This window comes from Centrocercus urophasianus, unplaced genomic scaffold, assembly GCF_019232065.1.
Source record: "Centrocercus urophasianus isolate 14NV4802_14NV808 unplaced genomic scaffold, USGS_Curo_1.0 seq_12, whole genome shotgun sequence".
NCBI lineage: Eukaryota > Metazoa > Chordata > Aves > Galliformes > Phasianidae > Centrocercus > Centrocercus urophasianus.
In genome coordinates, this window is record NW_024884364.1 from 2,324,271 (window position 1) to 2,341,874 (window position 17,604).

Genomic DNA, 17,604 nt, shown 5'->3' on the forward strand with positions numbered 1-17,604 from the left:
TTTTACTGAACAGAGTCCAGGAATGCTTATTATCTCTACCTAGCAAATAGAATGTAAAAAAAAAGCAAAACTATGTACTTGTGTGCTTTCCAGTGTAGCTGATAGATTTATAAAGCTTAGCACTTTAATTATTTAATGCACTTTAATGCACTTTAATTTATTTAATGCAAGACAAATTCAGATAAGTTTTGTATTAGATAAAATTTCAGATAAAATATCAGAGAGCACAAAGAGCAAGTGATCACATTTTGGGTAATCTTTTTCTTTCAATGAAAGAAAGAGGTTTTCTTGCATTATCAAGAAAAGCTCATTTACCTAACTTTGTGTGATGCTTAGTAATAGATCATAGCACAGAGCTTGCTTATCCTGAAACTGTATGTCAAGTAGAGCTCGCTGGCCTATTCTGTGGACTTCTAACCAGCTGCATCTACTTTTGTGGATCCTGGAGCCAATGCTCATCTGAAAGTGAAGTGCTACATCTTAAGGTCCTCTATTTGACAGGAGCCCTGCTAGAACAAAGATTCTATACCCACAGCCTCTTGCCAGAACAATTTATTGCATGTCTGTATATGGATATCTCTATGACTTTAAATTCAACTTTCAATCGTGATGAGAAATCAGGGCACATTATTTTGCGTCCCGTGATGGATTTTCCTTTATAGAAACATTTTAATCGATGTGCTGTGTCTCATTTTATGTAAAAATTCTGATTTGGTGATAATGAGTTCTTAAGCCTTTTAGGTCTACAAGAGTGGCAAGAATGTCAAAATTGTAACAGGATCTCCATCTCGTCTTCCACAAAAAGAGTGATAGTGTTGGAATAACAACAATATTTTGTTTTATATGTTGGGGACATGTGAGTCTGTCATGAGAGAATAGCTGCCTGATGAACAGGGGCTTGAGGTTCTAATTCTCTTACTGTTCATCTTACAGGGCACATAAATTCACTGCATTTTTTCTTTTAAGAAAACAGCTGGGGAAGCTTGTCATTTGTCTTTCTCTTCCCAGTATTGTTTTTGCCTACGTGCAACAGCATTATTTTTGGCACAGTAGTAAGGTTGCCTATATCACTTCATTAAAAAAAAATAAATAAATAACCCCAGCCATGACTCTGGGGCCACTGCAGTTTTATGTAAGGGCTTTTCCAAAGGAATTTTAAATAATTCTTCCTTGAGAGGCTCTAGTGCCTAATGCTTAAATTTGAATTTTGATGATATTTATTTGAATCAGTTTTTACAAACAGAAGATTAAGAATGCAGAGCAGGATTTTGGTCTGTTGGGAGGGAGAGGGAGGCCTTGTAACTAGGGCAGCTGGCCAATAGTGTGAGAAATCTGAGCTAAATTTAGGGCCTCTTTCCTTAGTCTCATTAAATTCACACAACTTTGTGAGGTGCTCTGTGACATTTACAATGGGGTGTTATTTTGAGGCAGTTGCTGTAAAGATGCACTGCTGTTGTTCCTTGTTGTATGAAATGGAAAAGAATAATACTGTTCCTTGTTCCATCTCAAACATGAAGAAAAAAGTAACTGAAGTATCTGGTGAGATAGCTACATATACATGGTAAGTATTATGAAGAACAAAGTGGCAGTATTTGAAAAAATGTACTTGCATTACGATTTTTTGGCATTGGGATGTGAGGTAGGAGCATGCTTTAAAAAAAAAATCATAGATGCACTTATCTCTTGCTGGGAAACTGCTTCTGTGTGCTTATTATGTGTCTAAGAGAAGTAGTGTCACTGTACTGGGATACTCCCTTATATTCCCCTTAGTGTGCAGTATATATCTACTGAGAAGTCTGGTTAAAAAAAAAAGTTAGTATTAACATTTGGTTTGTCTGGTGGAGGTAAATCTTGCAGGCTGAATAGAAGCATCTTTTTTCTGCTCTAAATACACTGGTTATTGTTCATATATATTTATTATTAAGAACACTTTAAAATGTAAGGTTTAGCAAGGTGTTTTGCTTTTGCTTTATGATTTTCTGGGAGGTAAAAGAGCATTGGAAGATAAAATTGCCAAGCTGTATTTTAAAGGTCGTGGCAGTCTTGGTGAAATTTCCGCTGATTGGAAAAGGAGAAACAAAAATCCCATTTTCAAGAAGGGAAAAAAAGAAGATCCAGGGAACTACCAGCCAGTCATTCTCACCTCTGCACCTGGCAGGATCATGGAGCACATCCTCCTGAAGACCCTACTAAGGCAGTTGGAAAATAAAGATGAATTGATTGGTGGCAATCAACATGAATTTACCGAGGGCAAATTATGCCTGACGTACTTGGAGGCCTTCTGTAATGGAGTTACAGCATCAGTAAACAAAGGAAGAGCAACTGATGTCATCTACCTGACTTGTGCAAAGCGTTTGACACTGTTCCACATGACATCCTGGTTGCCAAATTTGGGAAGAAATGATTTGATAGATGGATGACTCGCTAGATAAGGAATTGGCTGGATGGTTGCACTCAAAGACCTGCGATTAATGGCTTGGTGTTTAAGTGGAGACTGGTGATGAGTATTCCTTTTTTTTTCCAGGAATTCATGCTGGGACTGGTGCTGTTTAACATCTTTGAGGCAACATGGACAGTGGTGTTCCAGAGTGTATATAGAGTGTATACAGAGTGTATATGTAGAGTGTATACAGAGTGTAGTTCCCACAGTGCAGAAAACAGTAAACTGATCGATGCAGTTGACACACTAGATGGAAGGGGTGCTATCCAAAGGGGCCTGGACAGGCTGCAGAGGTGGGCCTATGCCAATTTTGTGAAGTTCAAGGCCAAATGCAAGATACTGCACCTGAGTTAAAGCAATCCCAAGCCCATATATAGGCTGGGTGGAGAATGGCTTGAGAGAAACCCTGAGGAGAAGCATTTGGGGAAGTAGGCTGATAAAAGACTCAACATTAGCTGGCGATGTACACTTGCAGCCCTGATGGATAACCATATACTAGGCTGCATCAAGAGAAATGTGACCATCCGACTGAGCAAGGTGATTCTCTCCCTCTACTCGGCTCCTGTGAGACCCCACCTTGAACACTGCATCCAGTTCTGTTGCCCCAACACAGGAAGAACATTGAGCTGTTGGAGAGGGTCCAGAGGAGGGCCATGAAGATGAGGGATGGAGAGCTGAAGCACCTCCACTATGAGGACAGGCTGAGAGAGTTGGGGCTTTTCAGCCTGGAAAAGGGAAGGCTTTGGGGAGACCCAGTAGCAGCCTTCCAGTACCTGAAGGGAGCTTGCAAAGAAAATTGAGGAGGGACTTTTTATAAGGGCAGGTAGCTTCAAGATGAGAGGAAATGGCTTTAAATTGGAAGAGGGTAGATTTAAACTAGCTATTAGGAAGAAATTATTTACTCTGAGGGTGGTGAAATGCTGAAACATGTTGCCCAGTGTGGTTGTGAATGCCTCCTCCTTGAAGGCATACAAGGCCAGGCTGGATGGGGCTCTGAGCAACCTGGTTTAGAGGAAGGAGTCCCTGCCTATATCAGGGGGGCTGGAACTAGATGATCTTAAGGGTCCAACTTGAGTAATTCTATAATTCTATGGTCCGTTCACTGAGGTCAGGAATTGACAGGTACCTTTGGAAAATGTAAATGATTCAGAAGGAAGGATACAGTAGTATCTCTGATGTATACATTGCGATGTACATGTGTGCAAACACAGAAGTTTGAAATCTCTAATAGTCTCAATTGTATTATGGTTTCTAATACTGATTTCATTCCCTTGTACTGTTTCAGGTTTCAGTCACAGCACGAGATGATGTGCCCTTCTTTGGACCTTCTCTACCAAATCCAGCCATATTTAGAAAGGTTTGTTTCTCTGATGTAGTGTTAGATGGCAGGGAAAAATATTACACATCCTTTTATTTATAGTCACTGTTGTATTGTCAGTCTGGCTAGATGGCTTTGGAAGTCTAAGGAGTAGTAAGGTAGAGCTTTTATCACCTAATGTTCCTAATGCTGTCTTCATCTCCAGTCGGGTTTTCATCTTGTTTTGTAGAGTACAGAGTTTCGTGAATTCCTTCTGGTCAAGCTCATCAATGCTGAATACAGCTGCTATCGAGCTGAAAAATTTGCTAAATTAAAGGTGGGACGATTACCTGTTTGTTTCCATTAAAAAATATAATACTGTATTGCTGCAAGATTAAGAAAATACAAGATAATTTTTTACTGTCTTCTATTTCTAATTTTCTGATGTTTATTCTTAGCCATGTGAATCCTTCCTTTGTATTTTACAACTGGCATGGTAGGGTATGAACAGATACGTTCTAATGTCATTGTTTAATCCTCAAGTAAGAGTTTGTATATGATGCACAGATACTTCTGTAGGAAATTCTGTATTAGTTGAGACTCAGTACTGCATTTCAGGGTACATGTTAAGAGTTTTGTTCAAAGTCCCAAAATTCTGTTCCAAGATCTGCTGCTTGCGTGATCTAAGAAAAAACTGCCCTCAACCCATGCCTCATTTTCATCACCTGTAAAACCTAGTGTCTGTTATGATTTGATTTTAAAGGAGTTTAAAGGGGCTATCTACAAGTATAAATTCCATATTTACATAGCTTAAATCAGTTAATGTTTAAATTAATTTTCATGATATTTTTTGTTTTTAAAATGAGGACAAGAGATACAGCAGTAACAGCACCCTTCTACACTCTCCCCATTATAGCTGTGTTTTCATTCCCAATGTTGATGTAGGAGAGAACACGAAGTGCCCTCTTGGAGAGTCTTTTTGAGGAGCTGCAGTTTCGCAGCCGCTGTATGATGGGATTGCCCATAGAAGAAGATGACAAGACAGAGAATGGCAGTGGGGGCTTCTTTGAGAATTTCAAGGTGGGTCAAAGTTGATTGAAGAAGTTCCTTATCAGTTGTCCATTTTTTTCTTTTTTATTTAAGGATCACTGTGTCCCATCAGGAATATTGACCCTAGCAATAAGCTGTGCAGCAGATTAAATGGAAAGGAAGATTTTTCTTGTAGCAGTGTTTCTTTAGAGCATCTTCCACTGTGCTTTATTGTATCATTCAAAAATACACATTTTTCCAGTTCGTGTACATCTTTCTGTGGAGCTAAAACTTGGTCTTTGATAGAATTCTATACTGTCCCTAGGACATCAGACTCTTTCTTTATGTGTCATGCTGGTGTCTGGTGTCAGATGGGGTTTCGTTCCTTGACTTGTTGGAAAGGGTGTAGGTGCTTACAGGAGGAACTGCAACAACTAGTAGAAAGCAGCTTTAATTTCTCACAGTAGACTCCTTCCAGTTCATTTTCATTATGGCTGAAAGAGTAGCAGGAGCCACCGCAAGAGTTTCCAACACAACTTAGCATGTATTGTTTAAAAAATACTGATGCTTTACTTTCCCTCTAAATCCAGAGTTAATATCTTGTTGTTCAGCTTAGATTTCTTTCATTTTTAAAAGTCAGGACCAGGTGACAACTTACTTGTAAAAGTGCAAGGATCAAGACAATAAGTGGAAGCAAAGTTTTTGAACAAACAGGAGAAATTAATTTTGAGCTGCTTATATAGGAAAAATCTTGCATCACTTTCCTTTCTCTCACTTTCCCATTTCTGTGTCACCAATTTCTTTGTCTTAACAAGAGACTTACTAAGAAAGCTTTTCTTTAGATGAACTCCCCTTGTTTTGTCTGGTGGGCTGATTGGTGTTATTAAGGATGGTGAAACTAAGCCAGTCACGTGTAACTACTAAGTATATGTGTAGCTTTGGTCAGATCTTGGATGGTTTGTTGAGTTTTATTAATATGTACAGTCAATCTACCCTCCTCTTGCCAGTAACCAGGAGTTTCATAACCACCTACATCTCAAAGTAATTATTCCAAAAATGTCCTTTTCTGACTTATAGCAGGTACTCTGATTTACAGATCATTGTATACAAACAACCTTTGCAAAGGGTTGGAAAAGACTGAGAAATATCAGAAAATGGTTTTTTCAAATGCTGCATATTTTCAAATAGCTGTTCTCTCCTTCATGCATGATCTTACAGTCTTCAGTTTTGTGTTTTGTAGCTTATACTGGGCAAGACTGCATTAGATGATGCTGTCTTACTCAGGAAGCTGGGATACTGTGAGGGAATCTCTACTGCAATATAAAAAATGAAATAAAAGCAGAGAGTATATTTGAGGAAGAGTTCTTTACTAGCAGTGAATTCGATAAATCAGCCAGAACAACAACAAAAGGGTTATACGTAAGATGCTGCCTTTGAGGAGTTAGGATTTCTGTCTTTCTGGTGTTGGTCTGTCCCAGCTTTCTAGCCTTGCTGTGGTGACTTTCATAGTGCCCTACTGTGTGCATGTCTGTATGAGTATCTGTGCTTGTCTGTTTCCCTGCCTCCCTTTTGTTTAGCGGGTGATCAGAGGCCGCAGCCAGAGCCTGGATACCATGGGGATATCTATGAGAAAACAGCAGCCAGCCACCATGCCCAGCCGCCCGACGACAGCTGGCCTTGCTCTGAGCCAGAGTGTTGCCGAGGGCCCTAAGGCCATTGCTGCGGTAAGGTATTAGGGTGGACTGTAAAAAGAAATCTGGCATACCTTTGTGACCCACCTGTACATATTGTTTCTCTTTCACTAGTAGTTTGTCCTGCTGCCCTTCTGTTAATCTCTTTCTGTTGTATCTTTCCATTTCACAAGTGGTGAAAACATGTGTTGCAGTCTTTTTTGTCTGTGCCTATCTCTAGCGCCAGTTCATCTGTAAACTAGAGCTAAGATTGATGGAGACTGGAAGAAGAAAACAAAACATGATTCTGCATCAAACAGTTATCTCTGTTGTCCTATATTAGATCCTGTGGGTTGTCATAACTTTAAAAAAAAATGCTTGCACTGTGCTTTCGCCAAAATGGTACTGTACTACTGTATGACTAGATCTGAAAACATTAGGACACTAATTTTTCCATTATTTTTTCAATTTCACCAGTCACTTATTTTTTTCTCTAAAACAAACAGATGGGCAATGTTTACTCAAAATACTCCTTCGCTGTAGATAGAACTTTCAGATTTGGAACAAACAGAAGAGTTAATAGTGTTTGGGATGAGAGAAAGAGTGAATATTTCTATACACTATCAAAGTCTGTCTTATTTGATAGGGATGCATTATAAATCTATGACAGATGTGTTTCCAGAAAAGTATCCCCGGTTTCTAATATTGGAAATGTTGTCATGTTAGCCAAAGCATGTGCAGCTTATTGTGGTCTCTGCATTAGTCATGTCAGTAGAAGCAAACTGAAGAAAAAACAACTTTGAGTTAGCTAAGAAATTTTCAAGGTGGGAATTTCAAGGTTACCATTTACTCAATTATACGCATTCTTTGTTACCACTGCAAAGTCACAGAATGGTATTAACTTGGGCTTGCTTCTTCCTTCTCCCCTTTAACTTCTAGTTTTCACTGCCTTTTAATGATTTTTGCCTCCTTTCCTGATTTTTCTTTCTCTGTATTGTAGCTGTATATCTTGCTCTGTATCTTGTATATCTCTGTCCCTCCCTTACCACTTGTTTGAATGTTTGCTTCAGAAACTTTCATGGACAGAAAGTATTGTTCCTTGCATTTTTGGAACAGGATTGTGCTACTACATAGCATAGCAAAGTGAAAGAGAGACTCTGGATTAGTGTTGCAGGCTCCCTTTCTGGTTCACCACAGTTTTCCTGTCTCATTTCCCTTCTTCCTTCCTGTAACGCTTTCCTTTTTTCTAGTCTTTTGCCTTGCCTGGTAGGAGCCCATCACGTACTCGAACCAGCCGTTTCCATGGGCGACGGAGTAGTGCCATTGGCATTGAGAACATACAGGAGGAGAAGAGGTATAAGCTGTGGGAAGATAAGATAAGCAGAGAGGGTGAGAAAACAGGAGAGGGTGAAAAAAGGAATACAGAAGGGCATGGATATGCGCAGAAAGGGAATAGTCAGGAATGAGAACTGACTTGGAAGTGGTTGGAATGGGAACTAAGTCCTGATTATCATCTGATATAGAGATGGATGAATAACAGAAAGCAAGAATTAAAAAAAGATATTTGGAAACAGGGAGAATCAGTGCTTAAGTAAGAGGGTACAAGGCTTTGATCTGGGGGAAAAATCTGTTCTTGTTTGGTTTTGTTCTTGTGTTGAGAAGTTAAAATAGACAAAATATATTACAGAGATCACTCTAAAAAGAAATGACTCCAATTTCCATGGGAACTACAAGAGATACAAAAATACAATCACACTATTTGGTAGAGTAAATTCTTAGGGTCCAAGAGCAGTTTGGTGTATTTGATAAAATCATAACCATTCTACCATTTGGTTTTTTTTTACTGGTCAACAGAGATGATATTTCATCTGATTCATTTGATTATATATCATCAAATCATAAAGATTGTCTCAGTTGTAGTTACAAAGCACTTTCAAGGAGCGCACAGGTTCTCAAAAGCTATACGAGTGCCCTGCAACTGATACTCAGTTTTCCCAATTGCAAGAAATTCTGGAAATAGCTTAAAGATTGTAAGTGGCAAAAGCCATCTGTAATATGGAAACCAGTGATTTTACAACAGGAAGAATTATTACATTTTTCTTTCTTTCAATTTATTATCTTGGAACTTAATGAGATACCTATGATATTATTTTAATAGAAATAGTGTAGAACTTTCTTTGAGGAAAATAAAAATCTTTTGAGACATCTTCTCTGTAACAGTCTAAGCCAACGGAGTAGTCACAGCTCCTCAGCACTTTAGAACATTCTTCAACTGTGTGTCTCAATCTGTTACTTTATGTACCATATCATTCCCTATCCCCTTCGAAGATTTGTAAAAGTTTCCTACAACAAGGAATAAACTTAAATTCCTTTTTCTTTTCTTTGCTAGATGGCAATTGGAAAACCTTTGGGCTTACTTAGCTTTTCTTTTGCTTATTTTTAAACTTAAATGTAAGGAATGCTACGCCTTATTTTGTGAGTTTATTTTTGGATTTTTCTGGAAGACTTTTTAGGTGGTTCCTGACGTGCAGTTTCACTTGCAATTGGTCTGATCTAATAGTTCATGGCTACTGAAAAGCAGGCATCATGCATTCCCTCCTCCACTATCTCTTTTAGCTACCAAGTCCCATCTAATTCCTTGTGATAACTTGAATACTTATTGAGCCCTTCATGGAATTGATTTAGCCCATTAATCAACTGGGATAAGTGTCTGCCAGGTTCTACTTTGAACTAACTCATGGAAAAGTCTGAGTGCCAGAACTGCTAGAAGCTATACTCAGCAAAAGAGGCTGGAATGCAGGCTCTTTCTCTGGCCCTGGGACATAGCCTGCAACAAAATAAAGAAAGGTCACTGTTGCGTTATGTCTCTCCCATTGATTTGTTAAACTTACTTGCAGGCTCTTTCTCTGGCAGCAGTGAACTCAACAAGTCGTGTGACTTCATCCTGAAGTTGTAGCTTAATGAAATGCAGTCTTGGATGACTGAGCTAAGCCAGTCCATCCTGCTTGTTCATGTGTCATAGAAGTTTCAGGATTGTTCAATTTTCAAGATTGTTTTATTGGAATCATTTTCAGTGTCACAAGCAGTTGTTAGCACAAAAGAAGACATGATGAACAGTGAGGTGAAGAGTACATGTAAGATAGCTGACCAAGAGAGTACATGAGGAACTGTAAACTCCATTGCTGAAAACACCAAAAAATGTAACAAAAACGTGAGGTGGGAAATGAGTTTTCCATTCCTGTTGAAGTAACATTCCTCAATTTTAAGTTACTCACATAGACAGCTTTCTTCAGAAGTGTCTTGATAGGTACCAGAAAAAAGAAAATACTGGAACTATCCTGAAATAGAGACATTAGCTAACTTCAGTTAATCAGAAAATCCCTTATGCAATTAGTATAAAAGCTCTCTAATGAGACCTAAATCTTCTCAAGACTCATGAAATGTCTGTGTGTGTTGAGGGGAGGCGGGGGTGAGGAGGGAGTGGGCAGTGAAAGAAAAAGCTGAAGAATTTAAAGTAAAATACTGAAATTAATTTAGTCTTTTACATAAATTACATAAACTTAAAATGAGCAAAAACGTGACCATTTCTAATACACTGCCCTTAACAGCTTGTAAGGCATATGTCCTTTTCAGTACAAATACATTTGCTTTCCCTCCTGTGTATGTGAGAGATCCAGCTTTGTAATGTGGCCTGGAAGGAACACCTAGAATAGTGTGAATGGTGAACTCTGAAAATGGTGAACTCTGGCCCTGGGATATAGCTGATTTCTCTTTTTTCCAAGCAGAGACATTGCAGAGAGGGTACAGAAGATGGTAGACTGTCCAGAAACTTTGCTTGACCTGAAATCTGATGGTTCATCCAGTCCCAGCTCCCCAGAGTTCCCCAGCAGGAAGAGCAAGTGAGTTGAAAATGATTTTAATATTTGAAAGATGCTCATTGTGTTTGGTGTTGGTTTAAGAAAGAATAGTGCATGCCTTGCTCTCTTGAATGCTACAGCAAGATTGTTCACATAAGGCATTGCAACATCTTAAAAATTTAATGTCTAGCCCTGACACAGAAATTTGGAGCATGTACACAAGGAACTCAGCTTTCTTAAAAATAAAGACTGGGCTGCTTAAAGGTGATTTTGGCTGTATCTTGAGCATCATGTTAACTTCTGTCTAATAGTATATACACAGCATTAGCTGTCCAGTTACAAATACCCATATATATGTTTCCTTTGTAGTTTGCTCTGAAGTGATTATGGAGCTTTATGGAGAAACTTGGACTAGGGTATGCTGGGAAGCTGGGTTTATTCAAATTCTGCCTTTTTAAGCAGAGTTCATACTGCTGCTCCTAACTGACTTGAACTAGCCTGTCTTCAGTCCCCACAAGGTGTGATATCAGGTGTTATGTTCTCTTGTATTTCATCTATGTTTTGTTGCGAAAGCACTCCATTCTGCACCCAGTGTTCTTCTGCAAAATATTGCATGGAATAGCCTACAACATAGTTCTTCACATTTCTGAAGAGTACTACAGAAACACTGTGCCCAGTGGCCATGAGGGCCAGTGCCATCCTAGCCTGCATTAGAAATAGTGTGGCCAGCAGGAGCAGGGAAGTAATCATCTTCTGTACTTGATTACTGTGTTTTGTTTTGGGCCCCTCACTACAAGAAAGACATTGAGGCCCTGGAGTGTGCCCAGAGAAGGGTAACGAAACTGGTGAGGGGTCTGGAGCACAAGTCTCATGAGGAGCAGCTGAGGGAGCTGGGATTGTTCAGTCTGGAGAAGAGGAGGCTCAGGGGAGACCTCATTGCACTGTACAACTTCCTGAAGGGAGGCTGTGATGAGGAGAGGTTTGGCCTCTTCTCCCAGGCAACAAACAGGACCTGGGGAAATGGCTACAAGTTGTACCAGAGGAGGTTTAGGTTGGACATGAGGAAGAACTTTTTCTCTCAGAGAGTGGTCAGGCACTGCAATGGCTGCCCAGGGAGGTGGTGGAGTCGCTGTCCCTGGCAGTGTTCAAGAGGCATCTGGATGAGGAGCTGCAAGATACGGGTTAGTGCTTGTGGTAGCAATGGTAATGGGAGGATGGTTGGACTAGATGATTTTGTAGGTCCTTTCCAACCTTGTGATTCTACAATTCTAAGATTCTATGAAAATTACACTTCCCTAGCAATGCAGAAATGCTGTGGATAAGCTGTATTATGCTAAGATGGAATCCTATCTAGGATACCTCAGTACTTTGCAGATTTCCCTCCATTACTTAAGGGGAACCTACAGGAAAGATGAGGATGGAGTCTTTATCAGGGAGTGCAGCGTTACAGCAAGAGGTAACGGTTTTAAACTAAAAGAAGATAGATTTAGATTAGAAGAAATTCTAGAGAGTGAGGCGGCACTGGAACATGTTGCCCAGAGGAACTGTGGCTGCTCCATCTCTGGAACTGTCCAAAGCCAGATTGGAAGGGGGATTTGGGCAACCAGATTTAGTGGGTGACAAACCCATCTAGAGCAAGGCAGTCAGAACTAGATGGTCTTTAAGATCCCTTCCAAGCCAAACTGTTCTATGATTCTATGAAACCACACATTTGCATTTCTAAGACACCAGAGGATGCTCTGGGTTCTGTGAAATCCAGGCTGGATGTGGCTCTGGGCAGTCTGGTCTGGTTTTTGGTGACCCTGCAAATAGCAGGGGGGGTTGAAACTAGATGATCATTGTGGTCCTTTACAATCCAGGTCATTCTATGATTCTGTGATTCTAAATCAAAGGCTGTAGCTAACTTTCTGGAACAGCTTAGCACACTCCTGAGAACTTGTACAAAATCTGTGGCAGAAAGGGACAGTGAGTACATTGTAGTAGGATGTATCCCTTTTTCAGTATTGGAGCTCCTTTAAAAAAAGTCAGGAAGTATACCCTAGAACCAGGCCCCTGTGGTTGTTGCTCTAGGTGCCAAGTCAGACAAGGGGGGGCCTTCATTCTAACTAGCCCCAATTCACCCAAGAATTACAGGCTGATGACTATCTGCAGAAGTTATCTACCCAATTATGTGGTGTAGGGCTGTCTAGAATTTTGTCACGGTGAAGGTGCAGAGTTCTGGTGAGTATGTTTCTATCATAGTCATTTTTGGGCTAGGTAGGTGTCATAAATTTTTCAAGGGAGGAGAATGAAAGCATAACTAGAAGATACAGAACATTTAAGATGCTAGCAGAGACACTGCTAGCAGAGACACTGCTAGAGAGAATACAGGACATGCAACTGCTTATTGGTCAGCAGCATCCTTCTTCCAACATTACCATATGATTCCACCTCCTCCTCTTCATCCTTTCTGGGAGCTTGTTAGCAAACTTCAAGTTCCTGGCTAAACACGTGTGAGGGACTGATTGGGCAGCTGAAGTAAACTTGTATAACCAGCAAGAATTTTTCCTGGTATGAAAATACCTTATAGCTGGTCTGTTCTGTAGGTATGTATATATCCTGGGAAAACAAACAAATAAGAAAAACCCACTGGTTCCTCACTTCTGCATTTGATTGTGGGCTCCTGGGCTCCCCCCACTTCCCAACTCCCATTCTCTGTTCATGAGTTGAGGAGGTGAGCTAGTTGTTTCAAATCAATATCACCTGTTTTCAGAGAGCAAACATTGCACAGGTCTTCATTAAGAACATTTGCATGAATATTGTTTGTCGACATGAGAAATCGCATGCACAGTTTGTATATGAGGTATGATGCAGCATGGAGTTTTGCACTGTTTGTGATAAGCCAGTTTTTCAGAGCTAGGGACCAGCCCACATGCAGTTATACCTTCAGCAACATGCCTGTAGTAGGAAATTAAGGATATGTAATTTCACCACGTAAAGCAAACAGTTTTCACCAAGACAGTGTTAGCACAACATTGTAGGAATGGGTTAGGGCTGTGATTCTAGCAATCTGTCTTGGAGATCCCTACGGTTCTAGAAAATTATCTGCTTACTGTTTACTCGTTATGGAACCATAAATCATCATCACTTTATAGGCATATTTCTAATACAAAATGAATTCCATCTGGGTCTAAAATATTTTAGGCAGACCACATTAATAATGTCGTCCCTGGTATTATGTCATAAACACATTTCTGATTCTTTTTAGGGAATAGCATTATCTATGGCAAAAAGTACAGCATGTTGTTGCTGTTGCCAAGCATTGCAGAGTCTAGACTGCAGTGATCAGGACTCTTCATCTATGTCCTACAAAATCAACTTAAATATAATGGAAACATACAGATAACAGATAAATTCTTGTACAGTAGAGACAAACCAATAGTTACTTTCAGTTACTGATTTCTAAAACACTCTTCTGCAGTAGTCAAACTGTAATATTTGAAGCTGCGTTGTTCACTTGGACTACTCCTGTCTATTCTCCAACATACAGGGACAGTTATCCTTAGTTTTTTCTGCTTTGTTGTCCAGGTAGCCTTCTGAATAATACTTTCTCCCAAGGACATGGTGAAAGAATGAACCCAGCCTAAGTAACAAGGTAGCAAACTCCCCAGGATCGGGACTCTTTCCAAGTTTCATCTGAAAATCAAGCACTGTACTGTGTATGTCCAAATCCTAGGAAAAGTACACAGGTTTTGTGTGCATGTGTTTTCCCTTCTCAGACACATCTGAGTGGGGACATCAAGCCAATCAGGAGTGGACCGGATGCTACTAATTGTTTACCTCACTGAAGATACTGGCAAGACTTTTTGGGTGAAATGAGAGTACTGGCTAAGAGGAGCATGAACTTAGAGGACCTCAAGGACTGTGGAAAGACCAAGTGACACCACATAATGCTCCACTGGCAGTCCCTGGAGCAGCAATCATGGAGAGGAAGAAGGACGAAATTAGGAAGGAAGAAATTATTTTGGAGCATTTTGACTCTAGGCTCTTCCCACTGTCCAATCAGCAGTCACTGAATCAGACTCTACAAATGCTGGGGGAAAGGAGGCTACCTTGAGCACCTCCTCTTCCCTTAGACTTATTCAGAAAGAGAATTAAGTCAAAAGCAGAACACATTTCCACCTCTGTCTCTAGTAAGCACTAGAGATGGATGACCTAGTTTGGGAAATGCAATCCAAAGAAAGAGAATGAAGAAATCTGCTGAGGAAGGGTGCTAAGAAGGTGATACTTAGTGGAAATTTAGGTCCCAGCTCATTTTATTGATTGGCTCTGCCAAGGGAGAAGTATGTTAGCCTTCATTTCCTCCAAAATATATTTTGTAGCCTCATGAGGAAATATCTTTGGCCTGTATTGGCCTTGCCTTTACTGTTCTCCCTATTGCATGCTGGCATGTAATATGCCTGGGGCTTTAGGTTTCAATACTGCTTGTAGGTCGAGACCGGCCGTGTTTTGCAGTATTTCTGAATGAATAAATATATTTAATATATTGAAGTTGTCTTATCTTTATTGCCTCTTTCAGCTTTTTGAGTTACTCAACATATTTCAGCACTTTCTCTCTATGGTGAGTATTTCACCGTAAGTGTTACACACATGGTACATTTCACAGCATATAAGCACGTGAGATTCATGAGCTACTCTCTACTAGGAAGTGACAAGTAGTGGTTCCCAAACTCTAAGCTAGGAGAAGCTGACATTAAAGGTCTTGCTCTGGCAGATATGAAACATGCTCCAAGCTACCTTAAAATGCAAAATATTTGAGTGAGCTGTGATCAATAGATCCAATTTGTCATATATAATGCTTTGAATGTTCCCTTCATAACAGCCATACAGAAGCTAAAAATCTAGTGGAATGGATCTACAGGAGCCACTGAAGCCCTCTTGTCTACAGGCCACTGTACACATACAGAGTATAGAAGATGGGCATCTTGACTTGAATACGTTCCTGTCTCCAAGCAGGACTTGTCCGTGCAAGAGCTTGATGCTTAATCCTAACATCTACTTAATGAGACATGAAAAAAATAATGAACATTTTGGCAAGTAGTTTCTACCTCCTCTCTCCTTCCTTAAACTTTCTTAATTAACCATTTAATAACACTACTTAAAATGTGCTCTCTATAACTAGTTAATTTTGCTCTCTATAACTACTTGAAGGGAGGTTGTAGGGAGCTGGGGGTCGGCCTCTACTCTCGTGTAACTGGTGATAGGACTAGAGCAAATGGCTTCAAGCTGTGCCAGGGGAGATTTAAGCTGGATGTTTGTTAGAAAATACTCCTTCTCTGAAAGAGTGGTCAGGCACTGGAATGGGCTGCCCAGGGATGTGGTGGAGTCATCGACCCTGGAGGTGTTCAAGGAACGTTTGGATTTTGTGTTGAGGGACATGGTTTAGTGAGAACTATTGGTGATAGGTGGATGGTTGGACTGGATGATCTTGTAGGTCTCTTCCAGTTTTGGTGTTTCTGTGATTCTGTGCACATGCTTTCCTGATTCCTAGTGTTAAAACTATCCAGAAACATAGCAGTAACATTTTGTAAATTCAGTGACATGAAAAAGTGCTTTCAGTGTTCCTGTGTACTGACTGGAAATTCATGTAAGATCAAATATGACAGGCTGATAGCAGATAAGTAGTCCCTTCCCTTTTGTATGGCAAAAAAAAGGCAATGACAGTGCCTTCTAATAGGATTCAGGCACGGTGGAACAATAGCAAAACAAAATTAGCTCACCCCTTCCAATGACCTGTGATGGCTGGAGAGGAGCACAAGAGATATCCAGAGAGATACTGCTCCCTCAGCTGCTAATCCTTAAATGAGGGTGAGGAGGGGTGGATCCAGTCTCCACTCCTTCCAGTCATTCAGATGCATTGCTTGTACCTGAGTTCCAGGGGTAAGCACACCTTCTCACCTGGTGCTCAACCATTTGTTCAGGCAGTGACCTGGCAATTCCACTGCACTCCACCCCTTCGCAGCTTGAACCAATGACTGAGCAAGTTGGGGGTAAGCTCCTGCTGTTTTGGCAATCCAAAGTACGACGTACATCACGATACACATAAATTACCTGTTGCAGTGCTGGGTATCAAGACATTGAAGGTGATTGTTGACAGTCTTTTCGTGGTTCTGTAGGGCCAACACTTGATGTTCCTTCAGGAGGCATATCTTCAAGGACCAGTAGTGCATCAGGTCTGTGCTCACCTGTTCCTGAAAGGTCAACAGGCCACCACTGGGTGTCGTGATGTTTCCTCATGGACACTGAGGCATGCTGGAGTGCTGTTGCTCCCACCAGTGGTCCTGTGAACTTAACAAACTCAAGGGGATTAGTACAGATGTTGAACAGGTATGAGGAAGGGTAGGTCTGCCCTCTGTGGTAGGATACAAGCTGTGTTTTTGTCTTGAGTCAACACCTCCACTTGCACTGGGGCGTATCCTGGCCTTTGGTACCGTACCCTTTGGCCTGATATCTGTCACTGGATAACTATACCAGGTACTAATGGGGGAGCGGGTTCTAATTTGCCACATGGATCTAACCTGGCCACACGCTCCCTCACAAATACGTGAACTTTATTTGCTCCTTTTGCCTCTGTGACACCACATGTAGACCAAGCAGGTGCATGAGTTGGTTCCCTGTGGAAGGTGTGTCGCTCATGTCTACTTGTTGCATGAAATACCAACAGAAGCAGAAAATAAGTGTAAATGAAAATTGGCTATCATCAAGTAAAAGCATTCACCTTCCTTTTGGCCTTGTGAGTAACTGTGGTTCTCTTGCTCTCTGTCTTCCAGAGGTCTCTGTGCAAACATCCTGAAGCTTCATATCACAGAAATGATGCAGTGCTGTTTGTACTATTGATATGCCTATCCAGCCAAAGGCCATAAAAAATCCTAGTGTAATCATTCTGCAAATCAAGTTACCTCTGCTATCTGTGTGCCTTACATAAAGCACAGTGGAATTGATCCCAGTGATCCCCTCTAAACTTTTTATTACGTTGGCTGAGGTTCTCTCTCCTTCTCCCTTCTGCTCACTCGTGCAACATTTTCACTCCTGCAATTTTTGCCAGAAAACCTTGCTGGATCATTAAGCCAAGTTGATAGTACAAGGTCCAGGAGTGGTAATTTTTTGCCGTGTCATATCTACTCTTTGTTCTTCCATGCAGAGATTTTATTTTTTCAATATGCTGTGTAAAGGTACACAAGCAAACATGTAGGTTTATGTATGGACTTCTGACTTACGCCAAGAAGCACAGTTAAAGTGGATGAACACTGTGACATTTTTCAGTCTATGTGA

General features: G+C 40.6%; 1 protein-coding gene across 2 annotated transcripts in view; it reads left to right on the forward strand.

Annotated features, from left to right (window-relative positions):
* The window catches only part of LOC122155723 (rap1 GTPase-activating protein 1-like), a 54,534-nt gene extending 39,738 nt beyond the window's left edge, over positions 1-14,796 (forward strand). The window contains exons 14-20 of one of the 2 annotated variants that reach the window (XM_042809834.1): positions 3,726-3,797; positions 3,988-4,074; positions 4,683-4,817; positions 6,344-6,490; positions 7,687-7,790; positions 10,219-10,335; positions 14,052-14,796. In XM_042809834.1, coding sequence (XP_042665768.1) covers positions 3,726-3,797; positions 3,988-4,074; positions 4,683-4,817; positions 6,344-6,490; positions 7,687-7,790; positions 10,219-10,335; positions 14,052-14,061 — 672 coding nt within the window. In that variant the 3' untranslated portion in view covers positions 14,062-14,796. Of the gene's footprint in view, positions 1-3,725; positions 3,798-3,987; positions 4,075-4,682; positions 4,818-6,343; positions 6,491-7,686; positions 7,791-10,218; positions 10,562-14,051 lie in introns of those variants that run through there. The other variant, XM_042809833.1, reaches the window with a different exon arrangement.
* Positions 14,797-17,604: the final 2,808 nt, after the last annotated feature.